Genomic DNA, 21,032 nt, shown 5'->3' on the forward strand with positions numbered 1-21,032 from the left:
CTACATTGTTTTTTTTAAAAAAAACAAAACATTTGTGATGTCATCTTTGATGTCCTGGGTGTTAGTCTTAGCAGTGCACGGTGGTGGCGTGAGTTATGGTTGCTTAGCTTACCATAACTGGCGAATTTCAAGGGTTTTTCGGTTTTACTTGGAACCATAACGCCCCTTTGACAAAGTTTTTTCACTGAATTTCATAGGTTTTTATCAGCGCAACTTAACCATAACGTCCCATTAACAAAGTTTTTTCACTGAATATATATATATTTACATATGTTTTATGTGTTGAGGCCATTAAGTGTGGTAATTAGGGCCTTCTATATTTGAGAATTGTGTTTAGGTATGATTAATTGGTATCTTGTATAAATCTGTAGGGTCTATATGTAATGCATTTTATTTTTCGAGAGGGGATCATTGTTTTTTTTGCGCCAACTACGGACATTAAAGAGGTTTTGCCAGTTGATTGATGGTGAAATATTTTGCCAATGGCAATCCATTTTATGTCAGCAAGACCTGGTGAGGTGAGCACAGTGTTTCCTTCCAATCTTAACCCTAAACCCTCAACATGAACAATAGAAAAGAGAACTTACATACATGGAAAATTAGTCCATTAGGTTCATCAATGTCCCATTAACACTTGCCACCCTAAGCTCTGCCTACACCGGGCACTCTGTCAATCTTGCCCACAGGGCCCTTTGCCTTAAATCTGCCACTGATCTTTCCCTGGCAATACAACCCTCTTATTTTTTGGATGGGCTGTTTTAGCAGTATGTAACATGGTAGCATTACCATTTAGCTCAAGACCCTGCTATTTGTGTATTCAATGATGCTGTTTGTGCATAGGACGTCGTCGGCAAATGTGCCAAGTCAGGAAGTTGGGGAGACGGCCCTAGGAAAGGCAGGGAGAGATCCCTTTCTACTTCCACACTGTTCACAGCCTGATTTGGTCTCTCAAGAGTAGACTGCCCAGGCTAGTAAGGAGCAAAAACGGACTCGGTTCTGGTGTGACGAAGTGGGCCTGTGAATGGCAGCAGCAGAAGAGAGAAGCAGCCACGTCATTTTATTTATTTATTCATTGGATATTTGTAAGGCGCCGATACAACAATTGGTGTTTCAAGGCACCACAAAACAAAAAAGGGGTAACAAGGGTGAAACATACAATAACGGTCCTACTAGGTGTTGTGACATTTGCATTGAGCAAGTGCAGAACAAGAAGTGCGAAGGAGGAGTGTGGGGAGTGCCGGTCTTCGCAATAAGCGAAGTGCTAGGGTGGCAATGGAAGCAGGGTAAGGAGGTGCAGGTGCGAGTACTTCTCAGGGGAGGCCAGGTCTGATGGCGCGTTTGTGTCTGTGAGGTTAGGAGAGGTGGATGTAAGACAATAAAGAATTGCAAGATGGCGGCCTAGCCACTGTGCACAGATTATTTCAAGCAGTGTGAATCCTGGAATAATGTGCCTTTTCTTGATATAAAACAACAGTTTTAACTTGTAATATCTGCGATGTTTGGCAATGTGCCACCTATGATTGTAAAGCGCTCTGTTGCTTCTCCAAGCTAAGTCTGCACTCAATAAATATCTCAATAATAGTAAAAATAATAATACTCATAAAAGGTGAGGGCAGATCTTCACTGAATAAGTGCCCGTCTGAGGATGTGTGCCTAGAAGTCATGACATCTGATTTATCACTGGAGCCTTAGCTAAATTGTCCCAAACTTCCACAATCTCCTCTGCTCTGATTATAAACTGATTCTTGAGCGCTGGCTGGAGGTTTGCGCACAGTGATGTCCTCGCGTTTAGTGTCAGCCAGTGTTGCTTTCAGGTGTGGCGTTAGCCAAATGTACCGGAAATGTTCCAGGGATGGGAAGCATGCCAAAACATGGAGATGTGCTTTCATCAAATATGATTAAAAGGTTATTATAATTAAAGTAAATGCTTAGCTTTGCCCCACCTGCTTTATCTCCTACAGGACAATAACAAGCATCCCGGAGGCATTCTGCAATTTCATGAGAAATGTATTTGCCAAATAAGACTTGATTATTCATTAATTGCACCACTCGTCATAAGCTGGAGGTCTTAATCCTGCAATAACTGTAGACTTAAGTGTTTGAATCAAAGAATGAAACACCCACTAAGGTTTGTATATAAAGGCGTTGAAATCCTGCTCTCTCGCCAGCACCACAAATCCTCCTTGGCGGCACTTCCTGGGAAACAACTCTTCGCGATCATCATGTCTTTCCAAAGGAGCACTGGCTCCACCAGGGTTTCAGTGGCTGGTGGAGGAGCCAGCTTTGGTGGTTTCCAAGGTGGTGGAGGAGGAGGGGGAGGCTTTGGTGATAGCCATGGTGGAGGCTATGGTGGTGGCCAGGCTGATGGCTACGGTGGTGGCAGAGTTGTTGGCCGTGCTGGTGCGCATGGTGGGGGCTATGGTGGTGGCAGAGGTGGTGGCCATGGAGGTGCCCATGATGGTGGGCAAGGTGGTGGCTATGGTGGTGGTTTCGGTGGTGGTTTCGGTGGTGGTGGATTTGGTGGTGGAGGCCACTTTGGTGGTGGGGGCTTTGGTGGCGGTGTTGGCGGAGGCTTTGGTGGTGGAATGGGTGGTGACGGCCTTCTCGGGGCTGGAGAGAAGCAGACTATGCAGAATCTCAATAACCGTCTGGCCTCCTACATGGACAAAGTCAAGTCCCTGGAAGATGCCAACCATGAGTTGGAGCAACAAATTAAGGAATGGTATGAGAAGCATCGCCCCGGGGGCACTGCGGGAGCAGGAGCAAATGACTACAGCAAATATTACCCAATCATTGCAGATCTACAAAAAAAGGTAGGATGCAATTTCTCTCCAGTTTTACTGCAAACACTAGTTTTGGGTAATACAGTCAGATAGAAATGAGTGAATGTGAATTCCCTAACTCAATACATCTTATTTATGCACTGTGGTCTCCAGGTGTGTAATAAAGGGCACAGTCAGGAAATTATCTGTCACTAAAAATGTTCTCTTCAGTCTGTACTTGTGAGCCCTCTTTAGCGGAGTGCAGATTATGCCTTCAATGGATTTATACTTAATGTTCACATCTACCCTTTTCCTCGCCTATAATGTTGCGAACTAAGAAAGACACGTAGCGTGCTTTTCCTCCACCAATATGCAATAGAAGCTGTACAGTGAATAGCGGTTCCTTCTCTTTCCGAGAGATCCTTGCCACCTCTGCAGTCTTTCTTCTCTCTTTATGGATCGTCTTATTTTCACACCTTCTCGCCTTCTGCTGAAAAAAAACACATAGACATAGAAGAGTGATTTTAAATGTAGAAGAAGAGCACTCGCGTAGAATGAGTGAATCGTCCACATTTGGGGGGGGTGAGAGTTAATTTCGAAGGCACAGATAGATAAACTGAAATACTTTTTGCACAGTTTACGGAGCTGCCAGCTGAGTGGATTTTGCTGGTCAGGCGCAATAGCACAAAGTGTCCCATACACTACCATACTGCTTTGAAGGAAAATGAGGGGCATGTCTCAATACTTTTTAGGGCAAGTATGCCAGTGAAGGGTATTAAATTAGATAGCAACAAAAACAGGATTGGATACAAAATAGTGTAAATGTTTGCCCAAAAACAGCATCTACAGTTTGAAAATCATACCAGTTGGCAACTGTGAGCCATTCTGTAAAACATTTACAGACAGAGACCTCCAGTTAGCATTCTGGATACAAATAATTTTGTTCAGAAGCCAACATATTTCCAAGCTTAGAGCAAAAAGAACAAATTAAACGTTGGGCATTAGCAAGGTCTGTCTTGGGTGGAACCCATATCGTTTAATTCAAATAGAAGGCAGGGCCGTGAATCTCTCTTGGGAAAGTCGTTGCCTGGTCACCAGGAGGGAGTGGAGAGAATACTTAGATCAACCTCCAGGGGGCACATGAGACCCAGGGGGGACACTCAAGTGGAAAAAAGTGTGGAGCTATTCCTGAGGCTACACAGCTGGGAAAGATCATTTAGACACACACTGTGCTAGGGGTTGTCTTACTGGCTCCAACCTTCAGGTTACGGGGCTACGTTCTCCAAGAATTCATCTAGAGTGCCACTTAGCACCCACTTTCTTCCAATGATAAATATAACATAATGGGGTTCGGCACAAACTTTACCTCGGCTCAGAGCGACTTTTTGTGTGACCCGCTGTCCCCCGGTGGATGTCACTTGGTTAATTCTATGAGCTTTGCATTTTATTAATTTAATTAGAATTACTTTGCAAAGTGTTGTTTTAAAAACCTGGTGGCCTCCTTTGGGAATGCCCGAAAGCAACAAGCTACTGGAGAAGTGTGCTGAACCATATCCACTCGATCACCGGACTCTCCATCCCGTGGGACCCCGGGATTGTTTTGCTGGGAGACACAGGGGACGGGGACCTGCCTTCATCGGGCAACATGGCCCGCCGATGTACTCATCTGCTAACAGCGGCCAAAATAGCCCTCACAAAACTCTGGGAGCACCCCGAGGGCCCCTCTGTACCACTGTGGTGGTCTAAGTGCTGGGACATTGATGCAGCAGAAAAGATGACAGCACTTCGCCTGCTTAACTAAAACCTTTTCCAAAACGTCTGGGCCCCCTTTATGGACCATGCCGCGCGGTTTCCGGTCTTACACATACATAAGCCCCTGCTCACCGGCTGGCTGAACTGACCCGTACGGCTATGAACTACTGCCACGTAGGGTCACATATCCCTTGGGAGGGTGAGCCCCCAGACCCCAGTCTCCGAATAGTACGGGAACCCCATGCAAATGATGAGTTGTGTCGTATTGTGATTTGCAAATGCTGATGTCTGTTGTTCAACCATGTTTAAAAACCCAATAAAACATCTATGTTGAAAAAAAAGCCTGGTGGCCCCAGTGACAAGGGGCGATGCAGATATGCGAAGTGTCCCCACGGTGGTACCCGACGAGTTGTTCACATCAGGGAGTGAGTTATCTGCCCAATCACCTTCAAGCTCATGAAATGCCAAAAGTGCCTATGTTTACTTGGTTCCATGTAATAATGTCCCCAAAAAAATATTGCCATGCAAAAATACCACTGAAAAATGGCCGTTTTTTGTGGGGACATTATTGCATGGAACATGCGGGGGACACCCCTGCAACGCCCAAACCCTTTTTTTTTTTTTTGTTGGCTGCCCCTATCCCCATATATATGGTCACCCATATAATATCGCCACAACCTTTTCCCGGTGATATTATGTACAGCGACCATATGTATGGGGATAATATTACCTGATACCGTTTACTTAAGCTTTGCTGTTGCTGATAATTGCATATTTCAAGAACTGTTTGGTGTGCATGCGTTTCAGGCGCAACTGGATAGTGCAATTGGTATGGCCCTCTGGATTCGGAGGTTATTTTGTCCATGATTGTTGACTGTATGTGACAAGGGATAAATAGATGTTTTTAAAAAGTGGCTCTCCAGTGAGTGATGTCATAATAGGCCTCAAAGCGCAGCCTGACGTCATTGAGCAAAGGGAATCCTGGAACCCTTACTGAGGGTGAAAGTTGATTGTGCAGGTGTAGGTGGTGAGGAGAGGGCTTGGTTTCACTGGATCGCCCTTGTAAGGTGGCAGTGTGGCAGGGCACTCCATCAACTGGCCCTTAAAGCTCTCTTTCTGGCTCTGCTTGCCTTCCAGATCATTGGCGCCGCTATTGAGAATGCCAGGAGCGTGCTTCAGATCGACAACGCCAGGATGGCAGCCGACGACTTTAAAATGAAGTGAGTCTGCGCCGTTTGTGGTTAACCCTTGAGGGCAGAAGTGGAAGTGCAGTGGGATAAGTCGGTGCACTATCAGTACTTCCCCTGCTGATGACAAGTCATGGAACCCCTGCTTCTTCTCACAGCGTCCCCCCCCTGCCCACCCGCCCTGGGTTTCCTGTGAAGTGCAGGCAGGTTCGCTCCCGCTGGAGTGCATCCATGCCCTGCTTAGCAGCCTCAGGGTGAATGCCAGACGCTGGCTGGTGTTCATGAGGTCTGTGCTGCACACGCATCTGAACCAAGGCATTTGTAGGTCACTGCAACTGATCAACACAAATGAGACGTAACATGATCATGTCATGGACGCCGCTAGCGGCACCAGAATGGGATGTTCTTTTTAAGAATGTCACCTGAGCGAGCATTGCATCACCGGATAGTGCATTCTAAATCATGAAGTGCTACTTACCAATGGCCAGTGTATATAACATGAACCATGGTGTTGCAAATTCTTCTACTGAGCGTGCACGGTCTAGAAGTGCTGCTGATTGGTGCAAACTAAACACTCATGGAAACAAGATGGTGTACCATTCTCAGGAAAAAGTAAATCCTCCTGTGGGCATCAGGCAGGACACCCCTGCCCTGCCCCGTACCCACATTTCAACCCACTATCCGGCACCAGATGTGTATCTCAGGATCCGGCCAGAGTCAGCCGCCCCAAACCACTGCACTGGGTGGGGGGAAGAAAGCGCCTACGCTGTTTCCTACATCCGTAATGGTACAATTCAAAGTGATATAATCCTAAAAATGTGTAATTGTAAATATATTGGTTATTTTTAACACGCTTATTACCCAGATTTTTCTAAGTGCGGAGCCGGGGATCGAACCTGTGCTGCTCCGCATCAGCGTGTTGCCCCTGTGCTTTCCTCCCGAGCCATTGGATTTTACAAATGCAATTTTAAGACTTCAAAAAACACAACAAGAACAGCAAAAGAGTCACCTACTTTAACCCCTTAACTGCTGAGCTTTAATCAACTCTATGCAAAAAGGACGAGCATACTCGTCCTTAGCACTAAAGTATGCTATGGGTGATTATTCGTGATGTGATAAAAATATGAAGGGCCATCAAAAAGCAAACCCTGGGGGACAGCACAGCACGTCAGGCAGGATGCCACATGCCCACAGGAAGGCAACATTGTTTATAAACTTTGTTTTTTTTACCAGGAGAACAGACAGGGCTCGGCTCGTCTTTACCATAACCTGTGGCTTGAAGGTCGAGTCAAGCTCAAGCCGGCATCTGGGATATAATTAGCCCGATTCTTGCCTTGCTTCCCGACCTCTGCCAAAAACCCTGTTCACTCATTCACTGACCCTACGTTATTACTAGTAAATGCATGCATAGCACACTCCACAGACAAAAGCGTGAAAAGGAACTAGTACTAGTGTGGAAACAGAAAAATTGATATGAGGCCGGGAAGCCCAAAGGAAACACACCAACACAGGTTACAAAGGACATACAAAGTGCTTTATTCAAAGTTACAACAATTACCAAAGTCAATTGACATACGGATAGCTATTCGGCTCTCAGAGTAACAGAACGAACCATCAACGGTAGTTCGCCGTGTTAGTGTGAGAGACCGAACATCGGGATACTTGGGTTTTTATACTTTTTATCCAGCCTTGGCCAACCCCCTCGCAAGTTAACCATTCTCTGAACCAAACCTAGGGTTCGTAGCCAGGTCAATCCCATTATATATGCAATTTGATCAGTTCCGCTGATACAGTTGTTCATTTACACATAGGTCAGGGAGAGGACAAGGTCTCAGTTCGCGACCCTAACAAGTGGCCTGCGGACATATTATTTATTCACGTGTGCGGAGGTCACAACGGCCAGAATCCCACTCGAAATGTCATTCGGCCTCCATTTTGTTGTTCAGGGTGACTTCCACTCTGCAAGAGTACCTAAAATGGCGGCTTAATCCAAGATGGCGATTTGCACAATACATTAAGGTCAAGACCTTGCCGCGGAATCTATGTACACGATGTTTTTAGACAACTTGGCGTAGGCCAACATACAATCAAACAATGCGATAGGAGGTACAATATTATTTCGATTTCCACACTAGGCGTTATGCATTACCCAACTCAAGGGCGTGCCTCTGAACAGACGGAGAAGGATGGCAGGAGGAGTGACACCTGCCTGGGTTCCAATCTGTGACCTATAGGTTACAAGCAGATCTGGGCCGCAGATACAATGCACCGCCCTCACAACCATCTGAAATGTGTTCATTGCACAATCTGCAGCCTCCATCCACACACTGTTGATAGCACGTCTCCTTATTGGAGAATCCAGCTCTCTGTGGGCCTAATTCACACAAGCATTGTATAATGGCAAAATCCCATTGAAAAACACTCTGTGAATTCGGCCCATTGACTTACATGCAGGATGCTGCATTTGAAATTGATCACATAGTCAAACACTGGAACCAATATCCGGGGTATTTACTAAGAGACCCAACCCCTTTCCACACACAATGCAGGTGAACAACTTTTAGTTACCCTAAATCCTGTTTAGAACCCTGCTCATCTACAGTGTGTGTGTGGAAAGGAGGTAGGTTTCTTATTACATAAACTCACACTAACTCACAATTACTCTGCATAACTCTGCCCCACTATTACACGTACACCCCATATCGCACAGACCACATACGCTCAGGACCGACCGACCGTGCAGGTAGCGGGTTAAGCATGTTACCAACATCTGAGCTTCCCCTTTGGATATACACCCCCTCGCCCCCAATTGTTATCAGCGGGATTCACTTGGAAGCTGACCAGCATGCAATGGGTTCCTCTAGCCTGCACTAATCAACACTTCAGGGTTCGCACTTGCCTCTGCCTCTCCTCACAGCTAATCTGCCCCACTTCACCCTCTTCGTTTTCTCCAAGGACCATACACTAATAGGCCCCCGAAATTGAAGATGTGGCCCCACCTAAGACCACGTTGCATTGCATGACAGCACTCGTGGCAGACCTGCGAAGTTGTCTCCTGTCAGCTGTCAGTTTCCTTCCAGTTCTAGTCCTATTATTTGCATTCTGGGATTTAAGATTTCGTTGCACCATAACAAACGCAGGACTGCAAGTCCCAGATTGAGTGCCAGACTGTGGCAAGTAGCATGTGGCTCCAGGAAAGGTCCTTGGCACCCTCCACCCCAAAAATGCGAGAGCTTCGTTCCTCGCGCCTTTGGTGCCCAATGCCAGACTGTGCCAAGATGCATGTGGCCCCAGGAAAGGTCGGTGCCACTCCCCACCCCAGCAATGCGAGACGCTCTGTCCCTCGAACCTTAGGTGCCCAGTGCCCGAATGTGCCAAGATGCATGTGGCCCCAGGAAAGGTCGGTGCCACTCCCACCCCAACAAAGTAAGCCGCTCTGTTCCTCGAACCTTAGGTGCCCAGTGCCAGACTGTGCCAAGATGCATGTGGCCCCAGGAAAGGTCGGTGCCACTCCCCACCCCAACAATACAAGACGCTCTGTTCCTGGAGCCTTAGGTGCCCAGTGCCAGACTGTGCCAAGATGCATGTAGCCCCAGGAAAGGTTGGTGCCAGCACCACCCTAATAATGGGAGACTCTCTGTTCCTGGAGCCTTAGGTGCCCACATACAATTGGGTTCCAGTTGCCCAATCCCTGCGATGACTGCAAAGCAAAACACTCGGGGCTCATTATGAATATGGGTCCGTCCCAAAAACAAGCAACGGGTTACCTACTGCCTGTTCTTACTGACCATACTCATAAGGACGTTTCTAAAGTATTTTGGAATAGCTACCTGCGGTGAATATCAAATGATGAGGGGCTGAACACCCTCATAAAAATAGAAGGTGTTGCCCCCAAATGTTACCCTCACTGAACTGTTGGAGGTAAAATATTGATTTCACCCTGCTTGAAAAAGCATGTTGTCTGGCCCATAACTGAAAGGAAGGGCTTGCGCATTGCCATCACCTGCAGTCCAAGAAGATACAGGGAGAGAAGGTATGCATGTGTGATAGTCATATTATTACTCCCTCTGTGCCTGGAAATGGGCAACGTGCAGAAGGGTCATTTCTGACCCTTCTGTGCATTTGTATCTCCTGGACAGCAGCAGTGTGAGTTGCCTGCATCCCTATAACACACGAATTTCCATCCCTTTCTCATAGATGACTTTTGTTTTATTTTGAACCCACGTGTACCAGGGGTACTTCAGAAATACTGTATGCACTGAATGGGTTTATTGCCACCACTGTACTGGGGGTAGAGCTAACTTTGGTGTGGACACCTCAAGATATCACACACAGCACTGGACATTATGCAATGTAGTATTCCTGCAGGGAACACAGCCACAGACCTATTAAAGACCTACATCCCATAACTTGAGAGCTCGCCCACATGCAGCAAACTGAGCATGCCTTAAACCTGAATTTACATTTCAGCAATATTTCACATGTAACCAGTGGTCAATTCCCCCATAAAGTGGGGGAACTCATTAGAATACCAATTCAATGTGGTGTCACCAGAAATGATCATCCACCTGCGCGTACCGTGGACTCGAGCCAACTTATTTTATGAGGCCACAAGATGTTCTTGCCCTTTGCCGAGTACATTTTATGTGCTGATGGATCCATGATTTGTCCAATGAACAGTGCCTCTTTAGAGGAAGTGACAGCTGTTTGCCCCTCTTCCCGGTCAGCAGGGCCACATGGGCTGTTTACTGGGGCCAGTAGTCCCTGGACTGCTAATGTCATGCGGTGGATTGTATTAAATCTATGTGGTGCTTGGCTAAAGTGTTGACCGTTGTGGAAACCTCTCACTATTCCTTTTCCAGGAACGAGAATGAGCAATTCATGCGCCAAAACGTAGAGGCCGACACCAACGGCCTGCGCAAGGTCTATGATGAGCTGACCATGTGCAGGTCCGACCTGGAGCAGCAGGTCGAGAGTCTGACTGAGGAGCTGGCCGCCCTCAAGAAGAACCACGAAGAGGTAGGACATATGCTTGTGTTTCCAAAGCCGTTATCTAGAGGATGACGTCACAATAGACCTCAAAACCCACCCATATGTTATCTAACCAAAGAGACATTCTGGAATCCTTATTGCTGGACATTGGCAACCGAGGAAGGGCGCTCAACCAATCAGGTGGCTGGAACAGCAGGCGAGAATAGACATTCCATTCTCCACCTCCTGTCCCAGCCAACCAAGGCCCTTCCCCTGTTGGTGCCATTTTCTCTGTTGCCTCCTCACCCCACCCTTTCCCCAAATTCCCCTGATCCCCTTTCCCACCCCCTTCCTTCTTCCCCACTTACCTGTGGGTAAGGAGCTTTGTGCTTCAGTGCCCAGCGCTCCTCCCATCTCCCATGAGAAAAAAAATGAAATGACATTTACTTAAAGTGACTAAGCCCCTTTTCCATGTCTATGTCGGTGGCCATCTTTTTTTCATTTTTTTTCTTTTTTCCTCAGGAGATCGTCTGTGCAAGCAACGCGAAACTCCCAAGGAAAAATAACGAAAGCCATTCGCACCTCAGATGGACCCTGGGGTGCGAATGGATATCATGCCCGCTCTGGAGGGTGGAGATGGCCGGTAACGGCCCACAGCCCAAGCTGAGGCCCTCGTTTTGCTCGGGCCTGCCTTAACGCGGGCTGACGGCCGTTAGCCGGCATTTGTCTCCTCCTGTGTGGGCATAAAAGCCACATTAGTGTTAATCAGAGACACTCTAGAATCCTTGTTGTTTAAAGACGACTAAAGTATCCAGAAATTTAAATGGACAGATTTATTAGCAAAAATAGTATGAAACTATTTCCAAATTTCCACTCAGTTTAGTATCATTTTTTCGGGTCTCCTGGGTCACAGTGTCCCCCAGTATCCAACTCAGCATGTCTGAGCAAAACCAGCTCAGCTTAACAGTACACAGGAAAAGTAAAGCACATACATTACTACATTTCAAAACAAGCACAGAAGTAATGTTTTGTTACAATAACATTTGTTTAGTAGAGTGGTGGGGGCGGAGGTTGTCAACATATTAGTGAAGAGGCTCGCTCAGTCCTTCAAAAGTCGATCGTTTTTGCATCAATGCAATATCATATTTTTAAGCAACGATGCTAAAATTAAACATCTAAAACTCCACCGGGGAGAGCAAGAGCTGTAAATGCCAGGTGCTCATCTGCTTTGAAACGTGCTCATCTGCCTGCGTAAACATTCTACTTTGACCTAAGCAGATATAATCAGGCATGGGATTCAGGCATCAAGAGAATTGAATTGTGGTTACAAAATGCAGAGTGACAAACGGTGGATGTATGAATATAGGTGAGTGTATTCACGCAAATGTGGATATGATCAATTGCCAATCTTGCGGGTAACATTGCTGCTTTAAATGTATTATTTAGTAACTGAGTCATGGGGAGATAAAGAGAAATGCAATAGACAAAACAGCAACTCAATTTGAGACACCAGAACTTGACCACATAACTTCTTCCTCCGAACTAAGAGCATACACGACTCAACCAAACCTCTTTCTGACAGACCACCCCTCCTTCCAGAAGGTCATTCCACATCCTGAGAGACCATTCTTCCTTCCAGCAGATCACTCCCCATCCTGAGAGACCATTCCTCCTTCCAGCAGATCACTCCACATCTTGAGAGACCATTCCTCCTTCCAGTAGGTTATTCCACATCCTGAGAGACCATTCCTCCTTCCAGCAGATCACTCCACATCCTGAGAGACCATTCCTCCTTCCAGCAGATTGCTCCACATCCTGAGATACCATTCTTCCTTCCAGCAGATCACTCCACATCCTGAGAGACCATTCCTCCTTCCAGCAGATTACACCACATCCTGAGAGATCATTCCTCCTTCCAGCAGATCACTCCACATCTTGAGAGACCATTCCTCCTTTCAAGAGAAAACTCCACATCCTGAAAGACCATTCCTCCTTCCAGCAGATCACTCCACATCCTGAAAGACCATTCCTCCTTCCAGTCGTCACTCCACATCCTGAGAGACCATTCCTCCTTCCAGCAGATCACTCCACACCCTGAGAGACCATTCCTCCTTCCGGTAGGTCATGCCACATCCTGAGAAACCATTCCTCCTTCCATCAGATCACTCCAAATCCTGAGAAACCATTCCTTCTTCCAGTAGGTAACTCCACATCCTGAGAGACCATTCCTCCTTCCGGCAGATCACACCACATCCTGAGAGACCAGACCTCCTTCCAACAGATCACTCCACAGCTTGAAAGAACATTCCTCCTTCCTCTAGGTCACTCCACACCCTGAGAGACCATTCCTCCTTCCAGCAGATCACTCCACACCCTGAGAGAGCATTCGTCTTTGCAGCAGGTCACCCACACCCTGAGAGACCATTCCTCCTTCCAGAAGATCACTTCACATCTAGAAAGACCATTCCTCCTTCCTGTAGGTCACTCTACACCCTGAGAGACCATTCCCCCTTCCAGCAGATCACTCCACACCCTGAGAGACCATTCCTCTTTCCAACAGATCACTCCACACCCTGAGAGAGCATTCGTCTTTGCAGCAGGTCACCACACCCTGAGAGACCATTCCTCCTTCCAGAAGATCACTTCACATCTAGAGAGACCATTCCTCCTTCCAGCAGATCACTCCACATCCTGAGAGACCATTCCTCCTTCCAGCAGATTACACCACATCCTGAGAGATCATTCCTCCTTCCAGCAGATCACTCCACATCTTGAGAGACCATTCCTCCTTTCAGCAGAAAACTCCACATCCTGAAAGACCATTCCTCCTTCCAGCCGATCACTCCACATCCTGAAAGACCATTCCTCCTTCCAGCAGATCACTCCACATCCTGAAAGACCATTCCTCCTTCCAGTCGTCACTCCACATCCTGAGAGACCATTCTTCCTTCCAGCAGATCACTCCACACCTGAGAGACCATTCCTCCTTCCGGTAGGTCACTCCACATCCTGAGAGACCATTCCACCTTCCATCAGATCACTCCAAATCCTGAGAAACCATTCCTCCTTCCAGTAGGTAACTCCACATCCTGAGAGACCATTCCTCCTTCCAGCAGATCACACCACATCCTGAGAGACCAGTCCTCCTTCCAACAGATCACTCCACAGCTTGAGAGACCATTCCTCCTTCCTGTAGGTCACTCCACACCCTGAGAGACCATTCCTCCTTCCAGCAGACCACTCCACACCCTGAGAGAGCATTCGTCTTTGCAGCAGGTCACCCACACCCTGATAGACCATTCCTCCTTCCAGAAGATCACTTCACATCTAGAGAGAACATTCCTACTTCCTGTAGGTCACTCTACACCCTGAGAGACCATTCCCCCTTCCAGCAGATCACTCCACACCCTGAGAGACCATTCCTCTTTCCAACAGATCACTCTACGCCCTGAGCGACCAGTCCTCTTTCCAGCAGGTAACCCACATCCTGAAAGACCATTCCTCCTTCCAGCAGATCACTCCACATCCTGAAAGACCATTCCTCCTTCCAGTCGTCACTCCACATCCTGAGAGACCATTCCTCCTTCCAGCAGATCACTCCACACCCTGAGAGACCATTCCTCCTTCCGGTAGGTCACTCCACATCCTGAGAGACCATTCCTCCTTCCATCAGATCACTCCAAATCCTGAGAAACCATTCCTCCTTCCAGTAGGTAACTCCACATCCTGAGAGACCATTCCTCCTTCCAGCAGATCACTCCACACCCTGAGAGACCATTCCTCCTTCCAGCAGATAACTCCACACCCTGAGAGACCATTCCTCTTTCCAACAGATCACTCCACGCCCTGAGCGACCATTCCTCTTTCCAGCAGGTCACTACACATCCTGAGAGACCATTCCTTCTACCAGCAGACCACTCCACATCCTGAGAGACTATTACTCCTTCCAGCAGATCACTCCACATCATATGAGATGACGCCTCCTTCCAGCAGATAACTCCACATCCTGAGAGACCATTCCCGCTTCCACAGGGTCACTCCACATCCCGGGACCATTCCACCCCTCAGCCGACCAGTCCACTTTCCAACAGTTTGCACCTCCATCCTTGTAGCGCATACCTTCTTTGTTGAAAACACCCTCCATTCCATTTCCCTACATCTCCCACCAAGTCACATATTCTTCTGGGTTAAATCCAAGCTCCTTCTAACATATCATCAGCAACATAGTGTCCATCCTTGCTGCTTTCCTAACTGTATAGGTCGGCTCCCTAAATCTGTGTGTTCTGATCTAAACTCAGATATATTTTAATTTCACATGGTGCATTTTTCTGCACTTCAGATGTCACATGAAGCCAGTAAAACAGAGGTCGTCCTTATTGGAACCCCCCTCCCACTTCCCCTCTTTCACTTTGGCCAGCCTCCCTTGGCCTTGCGCACCGAACAGCTAGTGAGGCAAAAAATGTGGGGGTCATCTTCAACTCCACTCTCTCCTTCTCTTCTCACATCTCGGACATCTCTAAAAAGTCCCTCTACCAGCTGCACCTCCTCAGAGGTAGTATACCTTTTCCCACTTTCCCCCAAAGGCTCACAAACTTCAGAGCCCTAGTTTTATCTAGGCTCGACATCTGCAACATCCTCTTTCTCAAACTTCCTACTTCTACTCTCCCTCCTCTACAACTCATCCAGAACAGAACCGCACGACTTATCCTTGGCCTCAAGCCTAGGGACCCCATCTCTCTGGCACTATAATCCCTCCACTGGCTCCCCATGGCTGCAAGTATCAAGTTCAAGAGCCTCTGTATAGACTATAAGGCTCTCCTATATACTCTCCTTCTAGAGCCCTCCACTCGTCCTCCTCCAACTCTCTGCACGTGAGCCGCTTTCACAAACAGATACTTGGGGGTAGATCTTTATCCTCCACAGGTGCTTCCCTCTGGAACAACCTCCCTACCTCTCTCTGTCTTGAGCCGGATCTCCTTAAATTCCGGAAACTCCTCAAGACCTTCCTCTTCTCTTCCTTTCGTTCTACCTCTCCCTTGATGACCTCCTTTCTCTTCTCACCTACTTCCCTCCTCTTTCTTTTCCCTAACTCCACTCAGTTTTGCTTACTGGTTGCCTGGTTCACCTCCAGAGCCTCACAGGGCCCAGGCTACCCCGCCAATCCTTGCCATCAGGCCTCTGCACTCTGCTCAGCACTACTGCACTTTGGAATTTGTTCCATAAGAAGGGTAACCTCTCTGCACTTAACCCAGGGCCCTGCTGGACTGGGTGCACTTGTTCCCCTCCCCCTCCCTTGCACTCCTGCCTGTGCACTTACATGGCCTGAATGTACTAGGCCTAGTTCGCCAAGCCTAGTACAATAGTTTTTTTTGTTCTGTATGTTCTTTTCCCTCTCCTCCCTCCCCCTATCACCTCACTCTTTGTCATGCACTTGCTTATCTGAAACAACATTGGCCTACGGTAGTAAGGATGGTTTGTTGTTCTCCATCTCCTCTCCCCCCTTCTCTCCTTCCTTCTTGTCTTGCACGTGCACTAGTAGTAATGCCGTCAGGCCTAGTATGCTATTTATTTTTTGTTAGTTCATTCGGAAACTTCAAGGCCTAGGAATATCTTCTGTATTCCCTTGTTCTCTTGTTCCCATGTTCCCTTGCCACCTTGAAGCGCTTTGAAGCATTTCACTTGTGCATAAGCGCTTTACAAATAAACAATTACAATTATAATTTTCTCACTTCCCTTTGCCCAGAACTGGCACAAGTATCAAATTCAGACCTCTACCTCTATATGCATTTATACTCAAGTATGTGGTATGTGCCCCTGTGTTAATGGATGCAGGGCTCTCAGATTCAGTCAAACAATAACAATTCCAAAGTTGAAAAGGGGGCTTTCTGTGGGGTGATGGGAGGCGACCTTTAAAGTGGTCTTGTAGTGAGTGATATCATAATAGGATCTCACAACCCAACCGGATATCATCATTAACAAAAGGGGCATTCTGGCTGCCTAATTGGTGGCGATTGATGATACAGGATTCTACGCAGAGACTCCTTTGTTTCCACTAGATGTCCCTTTTAAAACTTCTACTTGCCAAGCAGATTTTCAAGTGTGGAGGCTTTTCAAAGTGAAACCATGATATCCCATTCCACAGGGCCCTTTGAAGCATGCCTATGTTTTATTATAATGGAACATTATCCAAATGTGTTTAAAATGGTCTATGCCCTACTAAAAACCAAATCGATGTTGTATTTAATAAATTATGTTCCAAACTTAAAAAACACACTTTAAAAATGTAAATTGCTGTTTTAAATGTCTACCCATGTATTTCTCTTCAGTTTAATCCACATACCTTTATTATATAAAGCATGCAAGCCAGAAAACAACAGATTAACAAAGACAACAGGGAACAAACTTGCAAAAAGATGCTCCATATGAAAATATAGTGCTACTGCAGTGGCACAATGACCACTGGGCAAACATATTGGGCTTTACCCATCCACCCCTGCGGAATTTTGGGTTATGAATACTTAGCCTGGCTGACATACAGTGCCAGGAGAGGACAGTAACCAGCCAATAAACAGTGCCTTTGCCTGCACAGTTACCAAAGGCTCAGCCATTATCAATGACCTGCATTCCAGTGTTAACGACTGCATTTGTATGCATACATTTTTAGGCAATTGACATCAGTATGGGGTGCTAGTACTTGCATGTAGGTGGAGTGATTGCAAGGGCAGGAGTCACCTAATACTAACACCAGTCCTTCGGTGTGTGGTTTCAGATGTGAACAAGTGAGATAATTGTAAAATTGAAGCTGCACCAGAATAGCCACATCAGAATGTCCAAATACCTTAGATGCCCCCACACAAGTAGGTTTGCCCCTCCTGCAAAGTCCCTGAAGTTAGTCCCTCTCCCAAAATGTGTAGGATTAGCTGTCCCGTACCCCCTCGGAATTTTAATCTAGGTACACCCCTGTGCTACTCAAAGAAGCTGGTTGCTTTAATGCAAAAGTGATAGGCTGCGATGACCAAACAGAAGTTGCTAATTGTAATTTCGATTGTGAATAACACACATTCTAATCTCTTGCAAGTGACAAGTAAATGCAGGTGTGCAATGGGTTTCCTTGCAGGTCACATGGAAATGCATACATGGTTTCTGTCTGCTCATGCAGGATGGGGTCCATATGAAGAGAATGGACTCCATCTTCCGAAGATTTGTTCCCTCAGTCAGGTCAAATGAGGGAAAGGACACTCCCAGGGAGGATAATAGGGTTAGAGTTGGTTTATTCACACACAGGAAAACCTGACATGGGATTGAATCTGCATACGCCCCACAAATTCCAAGAAGGCATGTGTCTGTTGGGTAGTCACTCTGTTCCACCAAACCTCAAACCAAGTCCACTTACGCCACCTCCCTCCCACCACAGTAGAGGATGAAAGGCTCTATGTTTTTTCCACTGTCTCTCACTCTTCAACCCTCCACCTCCACAACACAAGTAGTTACAGTCCTCTCTATGTCTCTCTATGTCACACCATTCAGGATGCAGCAGCCTGACCTGTAATGTTATTCGAGAGGTTTCCCAATAAGCAGGTTCTCCCATCTTGCAGTGCCTGACATATAAATGGCCCTCCCCATGCTTATTAACCTTGATGCAGCCCGTCTGTTGGGAAGGCTCTGATTACCAAACCTCTCCCCTGAGACCAATTTCACCATCAGTGCATTGCTCTCTATGTCCCACACAGAGGCATTCAACCTACCTCTCTATACTCCTCCTGGCATGTTGGCCAAGAGGGGAACTAGGGTGATTTCTCAACATGAAGTTCCTCTGAGAAGCCTCTTGGCCTGGAGCAAGTCACTCTGCCTGACATATGTCTATCCAAGCCCTATTGGTTTCCACTACCTGTTGTGAACTATTTAGGTTCCTCCATTGGCATTTCCCATACAGACAAAAAAGGCTCAACTCTCACACATCCTCAAAACTCCTTCTCTCTAATACACAACAAATGCACCATAGTCAGATATTCAATCATGAATACCGTCAGACAATGTTTAATCCCATTCTCTCTTGGAAATCAATCTAAAGGTGCCTCTCTGAGTTTTTATATTGCATTCAAAGGAGAAGATAAAGTGTTTGCAGGAGCCAAACAGCTTTTTTTCAGCCATAATTGGGCTTGAAGGCAAAGTTCAGTGCACCGCTAAGGCATATTCAAATGTACAATGAAAATGATTGCAAAGTGATAATGTATTGTAGCCTTAAAGGGTTTCAGGAGTTGTGTGCCATGCGGTGTGATAACCGTACTTCATGCACTGACCATGCCGCTGCTCTCTCCTCCAGGAGATGAAGGGACTCCAAGGGGCCAAAGGAGAGCTCAGCGTGGAGATGAACGCTGCCCCTGACGTCGACCTGCTGAAGGCGCTGAACGACATGCGCGGCCAATACGAAGAGTTGGCTGAAAAGAACCGCAAGGAGGCTGAAGATCGCTTCAACGAGACGGTGAGTAGCGGAGCGCAACCATTGAGCAGAGTTGGGGAAGTAAGTGGCGGGAATGGGTGGGAAATGTGTCGATCTCTTCACAGGAAGGCGGCCAGTCACGTGTTTTGGGTAAGGGAGTGCGTTAAAGGTACCTAAGACACTCATATCAACTTTCTCCCTTAGAGCAAACCCATCAAGCAAGAGATCTCCGCCGGGGTCGAACAGGTGCAGTCAAGCAAGAGTGAGATCTCAGACTTGAAGCGCTCCCTCCAGGCTTTGCAGATCGAGCTGCAGGCGGCGCTGGCAATGGTGGGTAGTCGCATTCCCTGCCTGCATATTCCCAAATAACCTAGGAAGCCTGTCAAAGTTACATGATACCTATGTTCTAGCTATAGATGTGTTTAATGATTATATATACCTCTCGGTCTCAGTCTTTCTGCATCTTGTGTCTCTCTCTCTATCTGCATCTCTCTGTTTGTATGCCAGTCTGCCTTTGTCAGTCTGTCTGTCTCTCCCGCTGTGTTTCTCTCTCACAAACACACACACACACACAAAATCACTTTCTGCCTTCTCTTGTTCCAAAGCACTGTTTCTTCACCTGACTGTATGTCTTTCTATCTCTGAGTCTTTTTGCCTTGATGTCTCTATTTACATCACACTGTGTCTGTTATCTATGCCTGTCTCTATCTTTTTCCATTTCTCCTGCTCTTCTCCTGAGACTAAGCAGTGGGAAATGACTGGGGATTTCCCTACCTCTTCCTCTGGAGCCTGTAACTTGAGCAGGGCTCTCTCCCACGCATTCTCTCTTGCTCTACCCCTACCTCTGTCTCTCTTCCTCCCTCCGTGTCTTCCACAAGCTGCCTTATCATTTGAAGATTCCCAACTGCCTCTCTTGCTCCCCTGAAGCTTAGGGTGACCAGAATTAGAAAAAAAAAAACGAGACAGGGCACAAACAGAAAAGTAGGACAAGCACCAACATCCCATTCAACCCACAAGTGCTCCTATTCTCCAATGCGCCACAGGTAAGATTGCGCATTAAGATAAGTACAATGTCCAGCACTTCCCTGCTTCAATATCAACTGCAGATTCGGCTGTGACACTAAGCATGTTAAAAACAAAAGTTCTTTTGCTTGGCTTATACAGGCTTTGCAATGAGTGTTTCTTATCCGCTCTGGTGGTGGAATCAGTAAGTGCATGCGGCAGTGAGTTCGAGCCTACCCTGGGGTTGAAGAGATGTACGTGACAAAAGTGATAACTGAGAGCAAGAAAACTGTTCATTATCTATGGTATACGGTCTTTTCCTCGAAAGATGTTTCCTCGAAAATGATTCATTTAAAACGTTTTTTATCGAAAAAATCTTTCATTGCATTTTTTCCATATCTGAAATATATGTATGTATGTGGGTAAAGGGTTACATTTGGAAAAAAGGGGTTTGGGGGTGACCTCCCAATTAAAATAAAACAAATATTTGGGAATGTTTGTGGTGTTTTAAAGGGCAGAAAACAGGGGTTTGGGGGGACCCCCAATTAAAAACCCCAATAAAAATTGTAAAAAAAACATTTGGTGTACATATTTTTGATGGAAAGTGTCATTAATAGAAACATTTTTCAATTAAATTATTTTCAATGAAACATATTTGATGAAACATTTTTCAATGAAAAGACTTGTAACCATTATCTATGAATGTCACCTTGATTTATGGCATCACTGCAGTGGACACCAAACCTTTTGAAGTGTCCGAGTAATATATCATGAATACATGAGGCAATTATACAGTTAAATATATTTATTGGGTCAAATGATATAATAACATAAGTATAGTAATATATATAAGGAATGGAGGAGGGAGACAACCTATACTATCGGGAGCTGGACAGTTATCATTTCAATTTCGTGCTT

General features: G+C 46.5%; 1 protein-coding gene across 1 annotated transcript in view; it reads left to right on the forward strand.

The window, feature by feature from the left end:
- Positions 1–2,177: 2,177 nt before the first annotated feature.
- The window catches only part of LOC138521597 (keratin, type I cytoskeletal 47 kDa-like), a 31,338-nt gene continuing 12,483 nt past the window's right edge, over positions 2,178–21,032 (forward strand). Inside the window, exons 1-5 of the mRNA XM_069634545.1 lie at positions 2,178–2,813; positions 5,652–5,734; positions 10,564–10,720; positions 18,996–19,154; positions 19,317–19,442. Coding sequence (XP_069490646.1) covers positions 2,223–2,813; positions 5,652–5,734; positions 10,564–10,720; positions 18,996–19,154; positions 19,317–19,442 — 1,116 coding nt within the window. The 5' untranslated portion in view covers positions 2,178–2,222. The remainder of the gene's footprint in view (positions 2,814–5,651; positions 5,735–10,563; positions 10,721–18,995; positions 19,155–19,316; positions 19,443–21,032) is intronic.

This window comes from Ambystoma mexicanum, chromosome 13 (assembly GCF_040938575.1).
Source record: "Ambystoma mexicanum isolate Mex_15411 chromosome 13, UKY_AmexF1_1, whole genome shotgun sequence".
In the NCBI taxonomy this organism is placed as follows: Eukaryota; Metazoa; Chordata; class Amphibia; order Caudata; family Ambystomatidae; genus Ambystoma; species Ambystoma mexicanum.